Consider the following 22,391-nt stretch of genomic DNA (forward strand, 5'->3'; position numbering starts at 1 on the left):
TCACTGCGTTGGGCAATTTCTAATCCAGATTACAGGAAGATAACATGTCTGCTGGATCTGCGCCGAAGCAAATAGTGAGGGAGGACATAGTGGAGTTACAGATGTGGTGTTTGACAGGATTATCAAATGCTTAAGAATAAGATGGTGTTTACACTCTCTGGAGAGACACACTATTGTCGAGGAAACAGACTGGAATCTCATCGAAACAAGTAAAATCTTCCCAGGAAAAGGGAAAAATGCAGAATCTTTTACATACTAACCATGCCAGTCAGAACCAAGCCACAGGTGTTGTTAGTGAGGATACAGATGTCATCTATCTGTAATGTGGCACTCATAGTCAGAAACCTTTTCCAGCTCCTTGTGGTCGACCTATTCGATGCTCTTGTTGGCACACATGCTTTCACAGGTTGTGATAATGAAGGAAAATGGGACATTATGAGGACCACAAAACTTTGGGAACATCCTGGTATGTATGAGAAAAATTAAACGGCAATAAGGAGCCATTGGTCTGCTGGATCCTTGCAGCATCATCAGGCATATGTCTTGTCAATTTAGATGATGCCCTGCAATGAAAGAGGAGTGGAGTCTTACATACCCTCTTTAATTGTATAACTGGGCCTCTTTCAGTTGGCCGACTGGGGATCGAAACTACACTGTAAAAACGATCTAATCTTAATTCTTAAATTAAGTGTACATACCCTTAATTTGTGTAGGTAAATGAGATAGTTTGCCAATGAAATGAGGATTTTTACTCTTAAAATAAGATAATTCAATAATATTCTCTTGAAATAAGACAATGCAATTGTGTTTTCTTATTTTACATGTAAATTATCTTGTTCCATTGGCAAAATGTCTCTTTCACCTCCTCAATCAAAGAACAAATGCATTTATTTTAAGAAAAACAGGATTTATCTAGATTTCAATTTTTTTTCATGTGTAGGGATCAAAAACTGTAAAGTTTAGCTAGGGTTAACATTTTAAATGTTCTAATTAATGCCAAGCCTTTATGATGATGAATGTTTTTGACCCCACAAACACAAGCACATTCTAAAGCACAGTAACAGCACCCAGACATGGCGGCAGCAGCATTCTGATCAGGGAATTAGGGCTGTAGCAGTACTATTAAAACACACAAAGCAGATGCAATAATGAAAGGTTATCACTTCAAAATTCCTCAGTTTGCCTAAAATGAGCAGTAAGTTGTTTTAAAAAAAAATGGACAGAAGTCGGTGTTTCAACAGGACAATGATCCTAAATGTAGACGGGCAGTACCAGGAAACCAAGGTCATATGGCTGATAGGGGCAGGCTTGGGTGATCCAAAGTGATCCCACACAAAACTATTTGCACCATTCAACCACTGATCTCTACAGACAGCCTTAATCCTACTTCAAATTCATGGAATATGATTACAGTGTGCCAATAAATCAATACCTTTGACCATTTCTGCTAAGAAGTGCGTCCAAACCTCCAGCCAGATACACCAGAAGATATTTGATAGACATATAAAGCATTTCAATTTGCATATAGATAATTGACATTAAACCAACTACTGGGACCTATATGTATGGATTTAATGCTGTTTGTACAGTTTTACACAAAAGAAAAAAAAATTAAACTTGTGCAACCAATTATATTTTCTTTAAAAATCACTCGTTGAGTGCTACATGATCACATCAGACTCCTTCAGATGTGCTTTTAAAAGTTCAAAATGAATGTTATTCATAATTATACGTAGTGTATGTAAAATTTCCACCAGCCCTATACACACATTCACTTTTTAAACACGTTAGAGGCCATAGTTCAAGTAGTTAGAAACAAATTGTCATTCATAACAGAAAACCTATTCTTGCATATTAAAGAAACTGAAGATTTTAAAATGTTTCTTAAAATCGTTGAGTCAAAGTGGGTTGTTTTTTTCTGATTACGTGACTTTCTGGTGTAAAACCCTGTTTGAAAGAATATTCAGACTCATACCAGTGCCACATTTTCAAGGGAACGCCATCCAATCGAGTCATTGTATTTGGTTGACAAGTCAGTCTGTGACATCATTTTAAAAGGTCTTCAGAGGGAGAGATGGCTTAAAGAAAAAAGTCCACAGAGTTCAGAGGGATTGACAGTAAAACCACCATGGTTGTTACAGTTTGTACTCTGTTCCTTTTAGAGAAGAAGTCCAGGACCACAGCCCAAATATCTATGGCTTTTTCTTCCAAAAAGTGGTAGTTCGTTAAGAGTTGAAGGAAACTACACGTACTAGAATGTGGTAATGGTTAGACATGAGGCACTCAGCATTAATATGAGGTGGAGCAAACATGGTTTTCTGGTATAAAATACATACAAGACTGATCTACTTCATGATTTAAAAAGTAAGTGTTAAGAAGAGATGTAGTACATAGGACAGATCTGCTCTACCCAGAAGGTAAAAACATTGACAAATTATTTTCAGTTCTTTTTCTTTTCTTAAAGGTAACTGATGCTACAGCAAGGACATCTTTATATCAAATAACAGCAATGATTATACTCTGAGTAGAACTGAGGGCGATGCTTGACTCTCAGACATACACAGAACAGAACAGATCTCAAGGGTCAATCAGTTTCCTTTTAGCAAGTTTAAATGATCCTCCAGAGGGTTATTAATGCCAGGCCAAGGCTTTGAGTACGCTCTTTTTTTTCTCTGGGGTTAAAGACACGGATTTGTCTTACACACAAAAAGAAATGAACATTTTTGAAAATGCATTTTCCGGATTCATCAGACGTGACAACATATCAATAATGATCAGTCGACTTTGTTTCTGATGGCTTGCTTTGCATCCGTATTGCTTTCCAGTTGTGTTAAAGTGGTGGCCTCAGATCAAAGAGTTATTCTGTTAAGCCTGAGAAATGGAGATTAAACTAGTGGTATAATTGTGTGTTACTATGTCAAATATATGAAATGCCCATTCGTTAAAAAAAAAAAAAAAACGTTACTGCCTAGCAGGACCAGCTTCCACTTTGAGACACAGAGCAGGTTTAACTCCGTCAGAGCTCATCCGGGTGGCACTGAGGCCAAAAAGAGATTATATCTTTCATCCTCCATCTTCTTCCTTTAACCGATGGCTTTTTAATGTGCCTCCTGCTCACGTTTTTTTTTTTAACACATCCACTCTGAGCAGATTGTCCCAAAGCAGAGTTAGGAGAGCTCGAAGCCTGTATTCATACTGATGGCGTAGCGCAGTTTGTCACGCAGGATGCTCTTTTTGCTGTAGTTGGGCAGCTTGAGAAGATTGAAACACGTAGACGAAGTAGGAAGTCGACCACCGGGCTCCTTCTTCCGGATCGTGAAGAAGCCCCTAAGGACACTGCCGAGGGTATCCCCTGTGTCCTAAACACAGCAGACAAAATGTAAACATTTAATAAAGCCATCAATGTGCATAAATAATTTTTTCTGAGCATGTCTCACAGGTATTTGATGGATTTTTTTGTGGCCTAAAAATATAACTGAGACCCTTTTTCCCCTATATGTCAGGAAATATGTTCTGCACAATTCATCTAAAAACAACAAATGTAATCAGATAAACAAAGCGCAATAACCTGTTTGAAGCATTTTTTAATCATGTAGAGCATTAAGTCACATCAGACATCTTTTATAGGGAATCTAAGATATACTTTGTGCTGACATTTTTCTCTGGTCCAACTTTTACTTAGAGCAGTAGTTTGCAGAAAGGTAAGAAAGCCTGAAAATATATAGTATCATTAAATGTATAGTATTATAAAAATATCGCAGTCATTTCTGACCCAAAAAGAGTCTGCTCCAACTACTGATGGTGGTTACAGGGTCCATCAGTCAGTTGAGAAGGAAAGTGTAAACTTTTAAGGGCTACAGTAGATATGCAGTGCCTTGTGAATGTATTCTGCTCCCTTTAACTTTGGGACCTTTTGCCGCATTTCAGGCTTTAAACATAAAGATATTAAATTGTATTTTTTTTGTGAAGAACCATCAACAAGTGGAACAGAATAATGAAGTGGAACAACATTTAATGGATATTTTAAACTTTTTTTAACAAATAAAAAGCAGAAAATTGGATGCACAAAATGATTCAGCCTGGAGTTAATATTTTGTAGTGCCAGCTTTTCCTGCGATTACAGCTGGAAGTAATTGGATATGTCTCTTTCAGTTTTGCACATGGAGAGACTGACCCATTCTTTCTTACAAAACAGTTGGAGCTCAGTGAGGTTTGATGGGGAGCATTAGAACAGCAGTTTTCAGTTCTTTCCACAGATTCTTGATTAGATTCAGGTCTGGACTTTGACGTGGCCACTCTAACACCTGCATATGTTTACCTGTGAACCATTCCATTGTAGATTTTGCTTCAGGTTTTGGATCATTGTCTTGTTGGAAGATAAATCTCAGTCCCAGTAACAGGTTTTCTTCCAGAATCTTCCCTGTCCCTGCTCAAGAAAAGCAGACCCAAACCATGATGCTGCAACCACCGTGTTTGACACTGGGGGTGGTGGGTTCAGGGTAATGAGCTGTGTTGCTTTTTAACTAAAAATAACGTTTTGGATTGTTGCCAAAAAGTTGGATTTTGGCTTAATCTGACCAGAGCACCTTCTTTCACATGTTTGCTGTGTCTCCCAGGTGCCTTATGAAAAACCTTAAACAAGACTTTTTATGGATATCTTTGTGAAATGTGGTCGGCGTCTCAGCTGCATCTCTGATCAGTCTTCTTCTTGTTTGATCTGAAAGTTTAGAGGGTCTTCGTAGATTTGCAACAATCTGATACTGCTTCCATTTCAACATAATCCCTTGCATAGTGCTCATTTGGATGTTTAAAGCTTGGAAAATCTTTTTGTATCCAAATTCGGCTTTAAACTCTCCACAACAGTATCTTAGACCTGTGTTCCTTGTACTTTGTGATGCTCTCTGTGCTTTAAAAGACCTCTGAGATTAAAACAGTACAGGTTCATTAATACAGAGACTTGATTACACAAGTCTCTGAATTTTAATTATCATTATCAGTCATTTAGGTCAACACTGGATCATTCAGAGACCCTCACTAAACTTTTGGAGAGAGTTTGCTGCACTGAAAGTAAAGGGGCCGATAATTGTACATGCCCCCTATCTTCAGTTTTTTATTTGTAGCCAAGAAATTTTGTTACACTTCATGATTGTTTCCAACTTGTTCGTACAGAAAAAAATTCTGACTTTATTTTCCGACTTTATATTTCTATGTTTGAAGCCTGAAATGTGACAAAAGATAGAAAAGTTTAACCGGTCCAAATACTATCGAAAGCCAGTGTAACTTAAGAGAATCTGGTACAAGATGGAAAGTGCAGAAAACTGCAGCTTTTTCCAGCCTTTCCCACCCAAAACTCAGAAGAAGCCTCATTGAACCCATGATACCACATACCTGATCATCTGAAACTTCCACGCAGCGGATGGAGAAGGGTGGTTTGAGGTAAGCAAACCCTAGAAGAGGTGGCCTTGAGCAGCTGGTAACAAACTATGAAAACATATTTAAAAAGCAAGTAATAGTAAAATCACTGTGTTTGAAAACATTTAATTCTGTAAAACAAACTGAAACCTACTTTAAGGAACATGGCCCTCTCTTCAGCATTAAAGTCACTGGACAGGATGTCCCACAGCCAGATGATGACACGGTGGCTGCTGTGGAAACCTCCATAGTAGACTGTGTGCTTTCTGAAAGATGCAGGAAAAATGATAAAAAAGCATTTAAAACTGGCCCAATTAACAGAAAAGAAAATTTGTTTACCTCAGAATGACAAAAAAAAAAAGAAAAAAGAAAGACTCTGCTTACTTGAGGTCATCGAGATCAATCTCAGCGTTATCCCCTGAGATGAGCCGCTGCACCTCAGGCGTGGAAAACATGTGCAGCCATTCTGGGTTAATGATGCTGCGGAAGCCCCGGATAAAAGCGGCTGTTTGCTCCTTAATCTGTGTGTGCATCCGGAAGTGAGCCATCAGGTGGATGTAGCTGATCCTGCAGTTGAGGGTGAATATGACATAAGGGTTTGACTGTGACTTGGCAAAGGAAACTTTTACAAACCAGACACATGTTTTCAATAATGGAATTCATATTTTAATATACTTGTTCTCATTGGTGACTGGCATAGTTTTTCCTCCAGGTATGAGCTCGTGACAGACAAGCTGTAAAGAACACATGCACTTTTAGATACTATTTGATAGAACACCTACTATATATTTCAATAAAGTATTTACCTGTCCCATAACATCCTCATCATAGGACAAAGTCAGTCCTAGATCTCCGACATCACCATCGTAGCGCTGAAAAAAAAAAAAAACGCTTTACAAACTAAGTTGGAAGTAAAGACGAGGGCATATTCCACTTTTGTTCCAGACTGTTTATAAGCCAATTAACTGACTCTGACCTTAATGGAAGTAAGGTTTTTGTAAAATTCAGAATCCAGAGAGGGAAGCTCATCTATGGAGCTGTAGAAGGTACTATGGTGGTGGCCCAGGACTTGACTGAGGAAGAACGATGCAAAGGGAACATCCACAACAATGCCCTGGGAACACATACAAACTAATGATCCCATAATTTAGAGAAACAAACCCAGAAATGACCACTTCAAGCAATAAAATTACCTCATAAACAGCTTTACCAAGCATTTTCCCAACAAACTCAAAGAGCTGCAAGTGGTTCTCGTGGATGTAGGATGTGGGTGACGGGTACAACCTTTCATTTCCACTTGTAGTCTGGAAGATCAAAGCAAAAGCTGCAGAAATAAGATAGCTAGAGAAAAACAAAGTGGACCGTTTGTCTGGCTTACCTTGAAGAGATTGAGGGCAGGATTAAAAACTTTTTTAATGATCTCCTCTAGAAACTCTTTGAAGACTCCATCCTGATCGATTCCAGCCTCGTCCACTCCAAGGTCATTGACAAACTTCACACGAATAACTCCCTTTATGGAATTCACCGGTAACCGGCGGAGCTGGTCGTATCCATCCTTCATAATGGGAATTCAAGTTCAATTCAATTATTAAGAAAACAACAAAAACAAAATATGTAAAAATGAACGTGCATTTTTCTGCTGCATACCTCCAGCATCCGTGAGCGGCGAATAGTGATATGGGTGACATGTGGAGAAGCTGAGCTGGTTTCTACCAACCCTAAACTTTCTTTTTCCTTTGTGACGATGTTTCTGAACAGCAGCACTCTCTGAAATCACAAAGGCAGGAAATTTGATACAAACAATGCAAAAAAGAAAATAGATACGGCAAATGCTTGATCTGAAGAATCCTGTTTACTTACATTTTTATGCGGTATAACATGTGGGATGTACTGCAGGAGAAGCTGGGCTCTTTTTTTCCCTTTTTCCAGCTCTTGAAACAATAAGCTCGGCTTCAGATCCCTGAATAGAACGGAAAATGAATTCATCACGAAATGGGAAATCCCAAAATTGGAAACCATTATGAGAGCTGACAGAGTCTTGAACTATTTACTTGCGAAGCCAGTGGTCATCAGGGGTGAACCTGCGCCTGCAGTCCCGTTCATAGAGCACCATCAGCCAACCATGAACGCTATGAAAAAGCTCCAGTTTTTCTCCCTTTGCATTTTCTATAAAGCAAAAAATGTATCAAAAGATGTCACAGTGCTCACAGACCTTAGTTCCTTGATTTTCTTCCATTATTTTTTTTACAAAGTCACGCATTTTACATTTTACAAAAACACGCATAATAAATGTATGACATATATTTCTAAAGCTCAGGATTTACATATGAAACTTTGGAAAAAAAAACAGCTCAGCTGTCAACTTTAACCTGCTTTTCCAGGTTTTCTCTCAGTCACACCACACAGCCTCTATTAGCCATGGATGAAGATTGACTTCCTTCTTATTCATGCAGGTTTCAACAACATGGAGAATGTCTGATACATTATAAGTTTTTCTTCTTGTGAATAATGGATATGAAATCAATAAAGCTTTACCAGAATTAAAGATTAGTCATAGCTCTAATGAATTATTATTTATGCAAAAATCTTAATATGCATGTTTTATGTTATTTGATGATGTGACCATATGGTCATAATGGAAAGACAAAAATTGAAATTTGGCTATTTCAAATTCCCCCTAAGTCATCTTCTAATTGGTTGATCAGATCTTCTCTGAAAGCTTAAAGATTTCCATGAAAAATGTAACTGGTCAAGTGGTTTCATCAAAGGTATTCAGCCCATTTTCTGACCAAGCCTTATCCCCACGAGTGGAGATGCTCTGGTTATAAACATTTCTGCTTTTCCACAGACCGAATTGATCTATAATAAACTTTGGGTATTTAATCCGTTTTAAGCACTAGAAGTTGAGTGCTTATTTCCTGACTATTATTTTTTTCCTTAACTTGTAGTTAATTAGTTTATATATAAACTGTGATTCCTGATCTTATTTTTTCTCTTTTTTTCACTCAGGTTGATTCCTCTCATAATCTTAGACTGGTGTTTGATTTACTGCCGTTTTAAAAAAAACACAAACAAAGCGTGAAAAAAATGCATTCATTCTCTGGTTTAACAGAGTAATGATGAAACTGACAAAACAGCAGCAGTTTAATCTCGAATTGGATGGATGGACGGATAGAATGACGAGTGGATGGATGGATGGATGGATGGATGGATGGATGGATGGATGGATGGATGGATGGATGGATGGATGGATGGATGGATGGATGTTGCTTTTAGCATATAAAATAATATTTTTAAATGCTCTATTTTCCTTCTCAAACATCCGGTTATAGATGTTACTTCCATCAAATTCAATAAAAATCCTAAATCTGTAAAACCCTAACAAGGCGATTTAAAATTTCACATCACAGCTTTTCTGGTAACGAAAAAAAAAAACAGACTCACCTAAAATACCATCCCAAATCATTTTGTACACAAATGTGTTCAGAAAAAAGGAGATGGTGACGAGTTCCTCTATCTTGAAGGATGTTTGCTCCTCATAGACTTCAATGTCATCCAAAATTCTGAAAAAGTAATATCTTAGTTATTTGTGTGGCTTTATATAATAAATTAACTGATTTTACATCATTATTCTATACAATCCAAGTGATTTACACTACAGCCTCATACATCTAATTACTCTCACTAATCCAAATATTCATCAGCAGGCTACTAAGAGTTAAGTCCCTTTCCTAGGGGCATATCAATGTCTAACAGGAGTGATCCAAATAGTTTCAGACTGTCAAACATCTATTCTAACCCCTGAGCCACAGTCTTCCACAATCACAATTGGAATCATTTAAAAGTAATGTGAAGAAAAACTGAGGTTAAATAATTTAATTATATCTAAATATGATTCTGTTTAATGAAATTCCAAATTTAATTCATTCCCAATTAAAGGTGCAATCCATTTCCAGGTAATTAAATAATTGTGCCTACAGCCAGAGTAGACCTTAAATAGAGAAAATCTCTCCACTTACGTGATAAGATGACGGGAGCAGTCACAGAACAGCATTAGCATAGCGAGGAGCTGTTTGGACTCCTCGGTATCATTGTTGAGACACTCCATGAACAGTTTGAGCCCCCCCTGAGGACCCAGCTCACAGATGAAAGCCCAGAGTTTGGGTAAAAGGTCATCGAGATGTGTGAGACCTGAGTTAAAAGAACAGGATCAGGGCTTCATTCCTAATGATCTAAAACAGTATTTCCAAAAAAACAGTGTGAGTGGTGAGCTGACCGGTGAGTATCTGCAGGCGTATTTGGGTCAGCGTGGACAGAGTAGTCTGGTAGAGCACACAGATGCTGCATACTTTCTGGACTTCAGCAGAGTCCACTCGCTTTCCTCCAACGGGTTTCAGGATGTTCCTCACAGAAGCAGACTTCTGAAACGCTCTCTTAAAAAGATCTTGGAAAATCCAGACACAATACGTCCTGAGCTACACAGAAAATTCTCAGTGGCGAAACATTCTGCAGGCTCAACCTTGATAACTTACTTTTAACGGGTAGATTGTTTTGAGATGTGCTCGGCTGCGGCGGCGGCGGGGTGGACTCCTGACTCTCCAGCTTCTTGGAGAGGACGTCGCTGAAGAGAGTTCGAATGACAGATACGCCCCACAGATGCTGAAGCTGTTTAGTGACCAGAGGCATTGATTCATTGAGACTAAACAGAAAAAGAGACAAGAGATGGAGACGAAGAATGAGGAACGTTGTTTTCAATAAAAGTGACAAGACAAAAAGAAAAAGAAATCAGTTAAAGCAAAGAAAATCTGTAAATAATCCCAATAAAAAAAACACACACACACAGGGAGTTGCTGACAACATTTTATATTTGTATGAATTTAAAGACAGAGTATTTTTAAAAAGCCAAAGGTTTAAGCTGCATTTTGCTCTACAGAACTATGCCCTAATGATATTTTTTCTGCAAAGTCTTCTCATTTTGTGTTCTGGTTCTACTTGGACTCAAAGTTTGACTTTAAACTGTTGGTTTAATTTAAATGTTTAAAGAATCACTGACCCGTAGTCCACCGTTTGAGAGAACCAGCCCAGGACAGGGTGCCAATGCGTCAAGTTGGACTTCTTTTGCGAAACGTATCTTTGGCAGTACGACAACATGTCGGTCAGGTCCTTGACGAAATGGTTGGCCTCTTCTTCTAAGACTTTCTCGTTAAGGTAACCCAAGTGGATCAGGTTTCCTGTCGAACATGTGAAAGGTAACGCTACTAAAAGATGCATTTCAATGAACAACAAAATCATCAGGAAGTTAATTTATCCGGTAAACGAATTAAAAATAAACTCAAATATTATTTTTATATAAATTAGATATAATATATACAGAATGTGTAATGCATTTTAAACATTTATTACTGTTAGTTTGAATGGCTTAAATACGCCAAAGTTCATTTCACAGAAAATTTTAATATTGTAAGATTAATAAAAACAAAAATTTTTAATAAGGAAATATCAGCCTACCCAAAAAGAGATGTTTATTTGTGTAAAGTATTTAGACTAAAACACCTTGACTGGGTTGGGCTTCATAAAAAAATGTTGATGTTACGGTAAAATAAAGCACTTGAAATGTATCACTTTTTATAAATTTAATCTACAGAAATATAGAAGTTTTACTTTTTAAACTAAATTGAAGCTCAAATGACACATGTTTTGATTAAATTAAACATGAATTTGATTAAATGAACAGAAATATTCAAGCAGATAATTTTCTGAAATCCTTTACCAAGTAAGCAGAGCGTGTGGCTGCCTTCCAGACACACGCAGATGTCCAGACACTGTTCTTCCCGACTTAGGAACAAAACGAACTTCCGCAGGAGGTCATGGGTCTGGATTAACGTCATGCACTGTTTGGATAAAGCCTACATTAAGGCAAACTGTCTTCACCTTTGACATTATTATTTACAGACGGAAAAAGGGCTTTTTACCTCTGGAGTCAAGACACTAAGGTGGGACACAACAGCTGGAACGGACATGATGTGGAGGAGGAAGGAACGGAGCAGGTTGTCTGAAAAATGAGCAGCGACGACTGGCCTGGAACACAACAGATTCCTATTATTAACCCGGATGGATACATCAAACTTAAGCAAACATTCAGATGTTGCAAAACTCCAACGTTTTATTCAAGTTAAACAAAATTAAATATGAATATACCTCAAAGACAAAGAGAAAATAGCAGTCAGAGTGCCTTTAGAGAGGGATGGTCTAGACCGGGCCAAGCCGTTGGTCAACAGGATCTAAACACAAATGTAGCACATGTTCATATCTAACAAATAAATCTTAATTTCAGTTAAAACTGAAATCAGTTGTTTTGATTGAACTGCATAAATACTACACGGCTGTAGGATGCAAGAGTTCATTCTGCAACCGGCAGGTAATTGTTCAAACCCCAACTTTGGCTACAATGTAGCTGGCTACCATCCGTGGGTGAATTTCTGCAAGAATAACTTAATTTTGGCGTTTTCTGATTTAAAAATGTTAATGTAAGTACAGGACTGTTACCATTTAAATACAACAAATAAAAGTCAACCTGCAGTATTGAGTAGAATCCCTTCTGATTCAGATGCCCCATGATGTTCTCACAAATCCTTGTCAAAGCAGGCCTCAGAGCTTCACCTGCAACAATTCAAGTGAAAAGACCATTTAATGTTATGTTTTCCTTTGACGAAAGCCTGTCAGGCAATAACAGCCGGTCTGTTTATACTTGACTCTCACCCTTTCCCCGGACTATCTGCCATGTCGACGTGTCTGTGAAGGTCACTAGCATGGTGAGGTACAGCGTAATCAGCTTGTTGTCTTGGAGTATGTCAGGCTGAAAATCACAAAGTTGGTGGGATAATTATATCCGAAACATAATTACTAAACTAATTGGGACTAATAGTTGATGTTTAAATAAAGATCCACCTTTAGTTTTTTCAATAGCTGGCAGCAAATCCACAACACATCTTTGATCTGTTTCAGCCAGGGAATAGTGAGGTCTTTGGAGAGAGCCAAGGAAACATACCAGACCTGTAAACCAAAGGGAGGAAACGGCACTGAGAGAAATTCTGACAAAGAAAAAAATAAATAAATGTTGGGACCTGTTTAGGACAGCAACATGGTCAGACTCACTTTAGGCTCATTTTCCACCTCCATACTGGCCAGAATAGCTCGACATAGCTTCTCAAATCTCTAAAGGACATAATTAAAACCAACTTGAGTCACAGCAACAAATCTATAGATTATAATGAGAAAACATAACTGTAACTAGAAGACAGTGTCTCAGAATATAGGTTTCCCTGCCTCACTATGCTGTTGTCATTTTGGGCTACAAGTGCACAATCACTACCAGAGGTGGAAGGCATTTCATTGGCTGTGCCTCCATTTTTTGATTGATATTCTTCACAGCTCCAAGCAGTGCTTTGGGATTACATGTCATAATTACAAATTCATGCATAGTTGTAAAATGGAAGGAAAATGGTGTGTATGCATTTTAATATTTTTTTTAAATAATAGGAGGGGCATTTTTTTCTACTCAGCTTCTAAAGGTAAAGGTAAGTAGATGTGACCTTTTGTCAGGTTACAGACGTCTCCATCGTCTTTGTTCATCTAGAAATGTCTTTTTTTGCTTATTGATGATATACAGATGATATCCATTTATCAAACACATAACAAATAATTAGAAGTGCATTTTTAAAAATGTTCACTTCACAATTAATGACCATATTCCCTATGGTCATCCAGAACATAAAATCCTATTAAATGTCCTATTAAATGTTATTAGATTAGTGCTGACATGTGAGAAAATGTGAATAAATAAAATAAATAAAGGAATATGAACACCTCTTGAAGGCACCGTATGAATGCATTATAATAACGTAAAAATAACAGTTACTCAAAAAGGAAATAAGGTAACAACTCTGTATATTGATGGTATTTTTCTATCTTAAAACTAACTGTACCAATAAAGGTGGATAGATTATCACAGATCAACATGAAAAATATATGACTTAAAAAATGTTTTAAAATGGACAGCAGTGAACTCACCATCTTGTCCTCAAGGCGGTATATGAATAATAATTTTCGTGCAATTTTAAAAATTGAAAGAGCATTTCTTTTTGTTGTTCCTGCTTCAGAAGCTTGGAAATAATCATCAACTTCTTTCCTGGGAAGACAAAAACAAGCAGCATTCACATATTCAGACAAAGAGGAACACAGCAAGTAATGCATAATAGCAGCACCTAAGCGCAAGAACCTAAAGCTTATAAAAACTATAGTCACCTGATCTCTTTCTGCAGCCTGCAGCGACAGAGGAATCTTCTCACCAGAGCTTGGATCTGGGTTGCTGCTTTTTCCTTCTCTTTGTATCCCTTTCTTTCCTCTCTGGCCTGCCTGGCCTTGTCCAGAAACTCTGACTTGGAGCTTTGAGGGACACTAAACATTGTGTACCCTAGAAAAGAAAAATATAGATCATTGGTTTGACTTACAAGACCTTACAGGAGAATTCAAATGAAGCAGTATCTACTGAAAAGTTAGTAGATGTTTCTTTTTTTTTAAGGGATGTTGATGCAGAGAGTTCATTTCGTTGCTCTGTACTTGTGAAAGTGTTGTGACAATCAAAAAGCTGAAAAAATGTGCATCTCAGTCTTTATTAAAAAATGCATGTAACTTTGCTGTTGCATAAGGTCAATGTTAAAGAGTCCTGTCTGGGGTCCCCTTGTCTTCCAACCTGAAAGGTTCTCTGTATGGTTCAGGTCAGGACAGTTTATATGCAAATGGAGCACAGTGATACCAGGGCAGGTGAAAATCCTTCTGGAAAATTAAATCCAAATGTTCTCTAATATATTCTGCTAGAGGGCTGTGTTTACTGTGGAATAACATGGGACCTCAGATCTTTACTGACTTTGAAACTGAAAATTGAACTTCAAGCTAATCAGATTCTGTGCCTCTATACTTCTCCTGTTATGATGGTTTTTTGTTTTGTTTTGTTTTTTTCCCCCAAATCACATACAAATTCTGGTTGCATGTAAAAATTCAGTCCATTTTTCCATTCAGGTACTTTTGGTGTTGTCTCTAGTTAAAGAGTGGTATAACCCAAGGATGACAGCTGTAGCCAATGGGACTATATCTGTGTGTGCTGATTCTTAAAGCCATGACTCCAGCTGAAGTCCAAACCATGTAACTATGTAAACCATGTCCTACAAATTCTTGACTTGGCTTCAATCCAATCCTCTCAAAGCTACACATAGCATTTTTCCCTATGACTATACAACACATGCTTCAGTACAGCACACTCTAATTAGATATTGCCTACAGCAATTAAAACTTGAGCCTTTGCCTCACACATTGGAAGTACAATTTACATTTTGCCGAGAAAGGAAAAGTTTGTTTTCCTTTATTTCAAGGCATGGTCATCGAAAGATGGAATACACATTTGAAATACATATTTTTGTGTTATTAATCTATATTATACATAATTGCGACGTTTTCAATGACTTGCAGAAATGTATTTAAAGTTACTGAAAAATACCTGTGTCCTAATGTATAGATAAGTATTTTTTAAGAAGCCTCACAGAACACATATCCTCTGTTTGAAGCTTGTTCCCCCATAGAAAAAAAAGTTGCATGATCAAAGTGTTTTGACAGAGATTACCTGTGAAGTTAAGAAGATAAGCAGATTTTGTCTGGCCTTCAGGCACACCTTTCGCTATACACTCTCTTTCATTTGGCAGTCCATAACATCCAAGTATGAGGAGAGTCCGGATTAAATAAAATAAAAAAGAAGAGAAAGAGAGCTCTAACTTAGCATCTCTGAAGCTAGGAAATACCCGTGAAGGTGGAAAAACGACACCTAGCTAGCTGGGCTAGTCGGCTGCTTTGATACCGACTATAAAACACACATTTTAAATTGATTTAATTCTGTTTAGCATTAGGGTGAGGTGGCGTCTAATGCTGTAACGATGTCAGGTTGTTCGAAAGCAGGAGACACCCGTTCCTAAACGTAAACAATCTGAAGGAACCTCTACTAGACTGCAGTCGTTAATCTGCTGCGTCGCATTAAAATAACTCCGGGTACAATTTATCCGGTTTCGCAAAGTACGTTAGACATCCAGATCCAAAATAAAAATTCTGGTATGTTAATAAACGGCCTCGGTTTACGTATTATGGCGAATGTGAAATTATTCTTGTTGAATTCAGCTCTTACTCAGTGTTGGTAGGTGTTGGACGGGGGACTATTATTGCTGGTACACTCTGCTGTATAAACGGAAACGACAAATAGGGGGAGGGCGTTGTTGGCATTTACGCAAATTAAAAGAAGTAAACCATACATTTGGTTGAAGTGAAGTACTTATTAAAGAATAAATGTCTAAATATCCAAAACCGTATCGTTTATAACTTTAACATATTTTACATCTACTTTCAATCATTGTTTGCGACGGTTGACGTCATTTTTATGAACGCTACGCGGTACACTCGGTGATGTACAATAAAATGCACCCCTGAAATGAAAAGCATCTCGACATGGAACGCGCATTTTTTTTTTTTTTTTACGTTGCCTGAAGGAAACGTGAAAGGCATGTATAAAATTTATACATGCTAATACGTTATTAAATGTAAAATTAAACTGTCACTTGAGAAAATATTCTTAGGAGCGGCGATGAAGCAATCCGATATCTAGAAGGCAGAAAAGGGGAGAAATTACTCATAGTAATTGTATCCATCTTTTGTCTACAACAATATCCTGGGTCGCAGTGGAGGGGGCAGTTCAAAAACGCATTTTGGTCTTTCCCTTTGAATGAAATGTAACTAGTTTTGTTAAAGGCTCTTTAAATTAATTGCCGTCGAATAAAACCTTATTAAGACTTGATGACGGCCATGGACACAAAATATCCCCCAACATGTCGACATGTTTACAATAAACTATTTTTTGTGATTAGTAAATAAAAAATATTTTTAAAATTTCGAAAGCAGCTAAAACAGTTTGAAGAATCTTGGCTGCATATCCTTGCCTGCCTAGTTCTGTACATAAAAATAATGATAATAATAATAACAAAACAACAAGCAAAGATAGTGAATCAGTAAGGCATCTTTGGTGCCACCTAATTCGAGTTTCAGATTCGCTGCCTCCTATCGGGGGGTCATTTTCAGCACAACACCGGAAAAAGTGGGTGTTAGCTGACTGACGTTAGCAAGCGACAACTACGAAGTCAGCTGTGGGTTCTATGGTAAATATATATGCTTTATTAGTATTATAAACCAAGAAGTTACTTTCTGTTAACTCAGTAGTGGGAAATAATGTTGACTTCAAACATTGTTACTGGAAAAAAGCTTAATATTTGATATATTTGGTAACTTATTAGTAGGCTAACTAGCTGCTAGCTAATGGAAGCTATAACGAAGTTGAAATCTACGCACGTTGATATAACGGTCCATTGTTTTAGAAACAAAGTTATTTATATTATTAGGATTCCCGCCTGCTATATGGTCGATGTTAAACTCGATGTTTTACCATAAATGTTTTTATGACTTTACTGATGGCCTACATGACGCCGTTTTCTCCAGTCCAATAAAATGTCTATCTTCTGTTTTGACATTTAACACGTTCTGAATGATCCAGCTGAAAGTAACATTTATAGGTTTTGACTAATTTGATATAGATATCAAACGACTCAAAATACGTCAAATCAATCTGTTGTAGAATATATATATATATATGAACTTGTATTACCTAAATTTATCAAAATATGATTTTTGTTGGGGGTTTAACCTCACCTCATCACATAATGTTCAACACTGGAGTTTTTTCATGTTGAGCCTTTTTAATCCAAATATCCACAGTGTGTTTGTCTTTGTTAATATAATAATAATTTAAGTACCTCAGCAAGATAGATGGTGAACTACTACCAATCATTTGGTGCCTGTTAAGGTTATAGATAGTTTAGGGCAACATAGGTTAAAGTCAGTACACTGTCTTGATAAAGATAGGAAAGTTCAAGCTTTTGTCTAGATACTGTACTGTACAGTACAAGGCTATGGATTATTTAAAATAATTTGCTGCAAGATTTCATTACTCTCAGGTACTGATGCAAACATTTTTTGCCAGTATCGGAGACCTTTCCAATACTTGTATCAGAAACAGATCAACTCTACGGTTACGTTCACACAGCAGCCCGAAGTGACCCAAATCTGATTTTGTTTTTGCACGTATGTGACCTGTATCTGATCTATTCATGACAATCTGAACAGCACAGATCTGATTTCTTTCCTGATGTGACCCAGGCCTTTTGGCTATGTGGTCCTGAAACCGATCCGTATCCAATCTTTTCAAATGCTACCTGTGTGTATGCCATTAATGCTCGACAAAGGTCATTATTCTGTGTCTTGATACGCAGACGCGGCAAGAAAAACAACAACAACCATGGTGGACGATAATACTGAGAGCAGCCTTTATTTTCAACCGTCTTGGAAAGATTGTGTTGTTAATGCACTAGCTGAGGTTGGGAAAGATCGCTAGATGCGTTCCAGCACTACCATCCATGTTTACTTCTGTAAACACAGAGCACGTTTGCTTGTGATGTCATTGCGTCCTCTACTGCACACGTGGGACACTTGAGTTGTGTGAATGCAGTTCACTCAGGAGATCGCATACAAGTCGCATACATATGGAAATGTGAACAACCACGCAAAAGAATCGGATTTCACAGAAAAATCGGTATTGAGCATTAAGGCCTGCAGTGTGAATGTAGCCTACCTCCAATCACAATGGAACTGAGGCATGTTCATGTAGTGCGTACACATACCCACTTACAACATACATTCAGGTCATTCATGAGGGGGTAAAAAGGGAGAAACCCCAAAATCCTTATTGGGCTCCTACACCTCCCTGTTATGATTGTTCATTAATTATAAATTAATTTAAAAAATCATGTAGAAATGCGAAAATTAGAAATTAAACCCAGCATTGTTAAATCACGGTGCAATACGTGGCTCTGAACCTGCTAGTTTACCAAATAATGCAAAAGATCACTTTAATTTAGATGGGAAAGGCGTTTATTTAAATCAATGGTGTTTTTCCTTGGTTTGTTCCAGGAAGAGATGTCAGGAGACAGCGTGGTGAGCTCGGCAGTGCCAGCAGCTACAACCAGGACAACATCCTTTAAAGGTTCCAGCCCCAGTTCCAAGTATGTGAAGTTAAATGTGGGTGGGGCGCTGTACTACACTACAATGCAGACACTAACAAAGCAGGACACCATGCTTAAAGCTATGTTCAGTGGGCGGATGGAGGTTCTCACAGACAGTGAAGGTAAGCTCTTCATGTATGATGTAAGCACACTAAAATCAATCTCTTTCCTCGACATGACAATTTGTGATATATTTTTTTTCCTGTTTATAGGTTGGATCCTAATTGATCGCTGTGGAAAACACTTCGGAACAATCCTTAACTTCCTTAGGGACGGGGCGGTCCCACTCCCAGAGAGCCGCAGGGAGACTGAAGAGTTACTGGCAGAGGCCAAGTATTACCTTGTCCAGGGCTTAGCTGATGAATGCTCAGCAGCCTTGCAGGTACCCAATCTAGCTCTTTGAAATAGTATTGGAAGTTCTTTAACCATTCTTTTGTCCTTCTAAAATGTAATTTTTTAATCAGGTATGATTTGGTCTAATCTGCTTGAATTCCTAGCTTTTGGAATATTTGTAATACCACCAGTCAGTTCTTTCAGTGCAGCTTGCTAGTTCTGGATCAGACCCCCTTAAGCAGTTGGAGTCACCTTCATTCTACAAATGGCCTGAAGCTGTCCTCGAATGCTTTTATCCGCCGCCTCACAACTGTTGCTCTATTGGATTGAGATCTGGTGGCTGTTAAGTACGTTGGAGAGCGGTGTTTTTTTTTTCTGTAAAACTATTGAGAAATGATTGGAGCTTTTGATTCCTTAACCTGCCAAAATCAGCCATCTGAAGGTGGATGCACTCTTCTTATAAAGGAGGACAGCATCAGTGCTGAAAGAAGCCATAGCACTTAGACGCTACTTATAGTGTCCATAAAAATCACACATTTTCTCTTTATTTTGCACCATTCTCTGTAAACCACAGACGATTAATTGTGAAAATCCACATATTAGATTCTAAAACCTTTTGACCAGCCCAGCTGTTACCAGAAACCATAAAGCTTTCAAAATCAGTCCCCATTTCTGTCCATTCTGATGCTCAATTTGAGAATACTGGTCTTTAAAAAGTCTATATGGTAAATTTGTAGACTTTCTGTCATTTGATTAGCAGGATAATGATTGATAATGATTAGCCTGGACCTAATAAAGTGACTGAATGTGAAATATTATTTAACAACAAATTGAAAGGTTCCAGGGACCAAATTTTACTTTACTCTCTGTGCTCTCGCTGAGATGCTTTTTGCTCCTTGCTAATTTGTCTTCCATCTTGTACCCAAATGCCACCTTTTTTATAATGGAATAGAATAGAAAATCCCTTTATTGTCTAACAATGGTGAAATTCTGGTGTTTACAGCAGCAAAAAGATAGCAAAATGGTCATACAAATGTGGACCTTAGAAAAATGTATAAGAATAACATAATAGTGAAGAGTTAAAAAATAAACAATTTTCTTAGCTCTACTTCCTTGCTCATGAACTTACCATTGAGTATCTGTTTCTCTTTTGAATTAAATCTTTCTATCAATAGACATGCATAAGATAATGCTTAGATTCATAATTGATTACCTTTCACTGAAGATTTAGCATTCTTCCCACATTCCTGTTTTGTAATTTCAGTTTAGGCAACATTTGAGTGATTATGACTAGGATTTAAACCAAAATAACTGACCCACTTATCCTGTTACATAACACCCTTTAAATACAATCCATTCTCTGGTATTATGTTACAATGGCTGTAATTTAATTGCAGTATTAAGAAAATTAAAAACTGTCTTTCAGAAGAAGGAAACATATGAACCTCTTTGTAAAGTGCCTCTTATGACGTCGTGTAAGGAAGAGCAAAGACTCATTGCAACCTCAAACAAGGTATGTTTTTATAGCTTGTGCTAAATATTATGGGGCTCCTATGCGTTAATTTAATAAACATTTTGTCTTTGCAGCCTACTGTGAAACTACTGTATAACAGAAGCAACAATAAATATTCCTATACTAGGTAAGTCTCCTTTGTAGGGTTACTGGGTTTATGATTGCTTATTAAAATTAAGTATTGGGTTTAGGGCAACAACTAACAATTATTTTGCTAAAAGTTAATCTGCCGTTAATTTTTTAGATTAATTGATTGATAATCTGATAGCATGGTTCCTTGAAGAAGATTTCTTTTTACAATTTTGGTAAAATGACTGCTCTAAGTGGGTTTCTCTGTCAGCTAAAGGCATGTTTTGGAGTCTCTACTCTGGTTAAAAATTAATCGATGACTAAATTAGTTGACTATTATTTCAATAATCGATTAATCCAATTGTTTCAGCCCTAATTATATTATATTCATCAACATTCCTATTTTTTCTCCTGTTCAGCAATTCTGATGACAACATGCTAAAAAATATTGAGCTGTTTGACAAGCTGTCTTTGCGGTTTAATGGCCGAGTCCTCTTCATCAAGGATGTGATAGGAGATGAGATCTGTTGCTGGTCCTTCTATGGCCAGGGGCGTAAGATTGCTGAGGTGTGCTGCACCTCTATTGTTTATGCCACAGAAAAGAAGCAGACTAAGGTAAATAAGCATTTACTGTTACTATGTTCAAATCAGCACAATAAACTCAAAAAATGTTGTATGTCATTAAATTCAACTTTTTAATGTTGTTTGTAAAACATTTAGGTTGAGTTTCCTGAAGCACGCATCTATGAGGAGACCCTCAACATTCTTCTGTATGAATCCCACGATGGGCGGGGTCCAGACAACGCTTTGCTTGAAGCCACCGGCGGCGCTGCAGGAAGATCTAGCCATCTGGACGACGACGAAGAGCCCGTTGGAAGAGTTCGTAGGATTCATATCAAACGCCCTGATGACCGCACACACCATCACCAGTGACCTCCCCCTCTTCACCCCCATCTTAGTCTCTTTATTATGTTTTTGCCTTAAAACAACAAGCAAATCTCTTGCTCTCTCATTTCCTGTCTTCTCTTTACCAGGCTTTGAGTGTCGTACCACATTTTGTGGTGGTAATTTATGTTTTTGTCTTGTCTTAGTTTGAAGTCGCTTTATATTGTTAAAAAATCACCTTGATGTACTGTTGCTTACATTAATTTTTGTTTTCAGCAGAACAAAGTTTTACCGGTCGGACTGTTTGTGCAGAAATCGGTTGTTTTAGGGTTCCAAGCTACGTGACATTTAGAGAATCAAGAAATGTAATCTGTTTATAAGTTAAACTGTTCACATTTTTCTCCTGTGGGTCTGACTGCTCCACAAAGTATCATTGAAATTATAGCACAATGTGACCACGTGGTGGCACTGTTTAACTCCTGAAATGTTACCATGGCTATTTTGTAGCCTGTTGGTTAGTTATTAAAACCTTAAGTATAATTTTTATGTTATGATATCAGAGAGGAATGTAACATTTCATTCTTATGCATAATCTGTTTAGTTAGAGTTTGTACATTTCCTTTCATTCCACTATAAGCATTTTATTTTCCAGTGGAGGGAACCTGATCTGTGATCTAAGGTGTTATATGTTCTTTGCTGATTGGATGATTTATGCTAAGGTTTAAGCGAATAAGGGTAATTGGAGAGCTAACTGGCAGGAAGAGGATGCCTGTCTACAAGCTTTAAACAGCAAGGCGAATTAGACCTGTCCATCACTGCATTCAACAGACAATATACTGTTTGCACACTACAGTATATGTTCAAGTCAATACAAGCAACAGTTTTAGATCTGTTTACAGAAGTGAACAAATGTTTTATATTTATATATACTTTATCACAAATAAATTTCTAGATGCTGATTTTTTTGGTATTTG

The 22,391-nt window shown here is 37.5% G+C and overlaps 2 protein-coding genes across 3 annotated transcripts; one reads left to right on the forward strand and one right to left on the reverse strand.

The window, feature by feature from the left end:
• Nucleotides 1-1,548: 1,548 nt before the first annotated feature.
• Nucleotides 1,549-15,687, reverse strand: ube3b (ubiquitin protein ligase E3B). The gene is made up of 27 exons (XM_038290056.1): nucleotides 15,089-15,687; nucleotides 13,717-13,885; nucleotides 13,483-13,600; nucleotides 12,568-12,627; nucleotides 12,361-12,465; nucleotides 12,172-12,268; nucleotides 11,987-12,072; nucleotides 11,611-11,693; nucleotides 11,385-11,490; nucleotides 11,183-11,303; nucleotides 10,466-10,643; nucleotides 9,945-10,111; nucleotides 9,689-9,856; nucleotides 9,432-9,603; nucleotides 8,857-8,975; nucleotides 7,464-7,578; nucleotides 7,273-7,372; nucleotides 7,060-7,179; nucleotides 6,791-6,967; nucleotides 6,606-6,716; nucleotides 6,389-6,526; nucleotides 6,219-6,284; nucleotides 6,088-6,146; nucleotides 5,797-5,979; nucleotides 5,567-5,678; nucleotides 5,389-5,481; nucleotides 1,549-3,359 (listed from the first exon to the last, which is right to left on the reverse strand). Exons 2-27 carry the CDS (start codon nucleotides 13,875-13,877, stop codon nucleotides 3,168-3,170), a joined length of 3,207 nt encoding a protein of 1,068 aa, XP_038145984.1. The 5' UTR covers nucleotides 13,878-13,885; nucleotides 15,089-15,687; the 3' UTR covers nucleotides 1,549-3,167.
• An 828-nt stretch (nucleotides 15,688-16,515) lies between these two features.
• Nucleotides 16,516-22,376, forward strand: kctd10 (potassium channel tetramerization domain containing 10). 2 transcript variants are annotated; one of them, XM_038290059.1, is made up of 7 exons: nucleotides 16,516-16,661; nucleotides 18,526-18,739; nucleotides 18,830-18,999; nucleotides 20,377-20,463; nucleotides 20,538-20,590; nucleotides 20,952-21,147; nucleotides 21,253-22,376. In XM_038290059.1, the coding sequence occupies exons 1-7, from the start codon at nucleotides 16,659-16,661 to the stop codon at nucleotides 21,463-21,465; spliced, it is 936 nt and encodes a 311-aa protein (XP_038145987.1). In that variant the 5' UTR covers nucleotides 16,516-16,658; the 3' UTR covers nucleotides 21,466-22,376. The 2 variants fall into 2 exon arrangements, with proteins under 2 accessions (XP_038145987.1, XP_038145988.1); XM_038290060.1 differs by having other exon boundaries at nucleotides 20,380-20,463.
• Nucleotides 22,377-22,391: the final 15 nt, after the last annotated feature.

The sequence above is a fragment of the Cyprinodon tularosa genome, unplaced genomic scaffold, assembly GCF_016077235.1.
Source record: "Cyprinodon tularosa strain WSP-4 unplaced genomic scaffold, ASM1607723v1 ctg275, whole genome shotgun sequence".
Classification (NCBI taxonomy): Eukaryota; Metazoa; Chordata; class Actinopteri; order Cyprinodontiformes; family Cyprinodontidae; genus Cyprinodon; species Cyprinodon tularosa.

What these genes read in the sequence shown, in the direction of transcription:
- ube3b (XM_038290056.1), bottom strand. Translation starts at nt 13,877, where the DNA reads ATGTTTAGTGTCCCTCAAAGCTCCAAGTCAGAGTTTCTGGACAAGGCC. An exon ending in AGCTATTGAAAAAACTAAAG is followed by an intron (nt 12,269 to 12,360) that starts GTGGATCTTTAT and finishes TGTGATTTTCAG; the next exon opens with CCTGACATACTCCAAGACAA. An exon ending in GCAGATAGTCCGGGGAAAGG is followed by an intron (nt 12,073 to 12,171) that starts GTGAGAGTCAAG and finishes GAATTGTTGCAG; the next exon opens with GTGAAGCTCTGAGGCCTGCT.
- kctd10 (XM_038290059.1), top strand. An exon ending in AATGCTCAGCAGCCTTGCAG is followed by an intron (nt 19,000 to 20,376) that starts GTACCCAATCTA and finishes ACTGTCTTTCAG; the next exon opens with AAGAAGGAAACATATGAACC. An exon ending in TCATTGCAACCTCAAACAAG is followed by an intron (nt 20,464 to 20,537) that starts GTATGTTTTTAT and finishes TTGTCTTTGCAG; the next exon opens with CCTACTGTGAAACTACTGTA.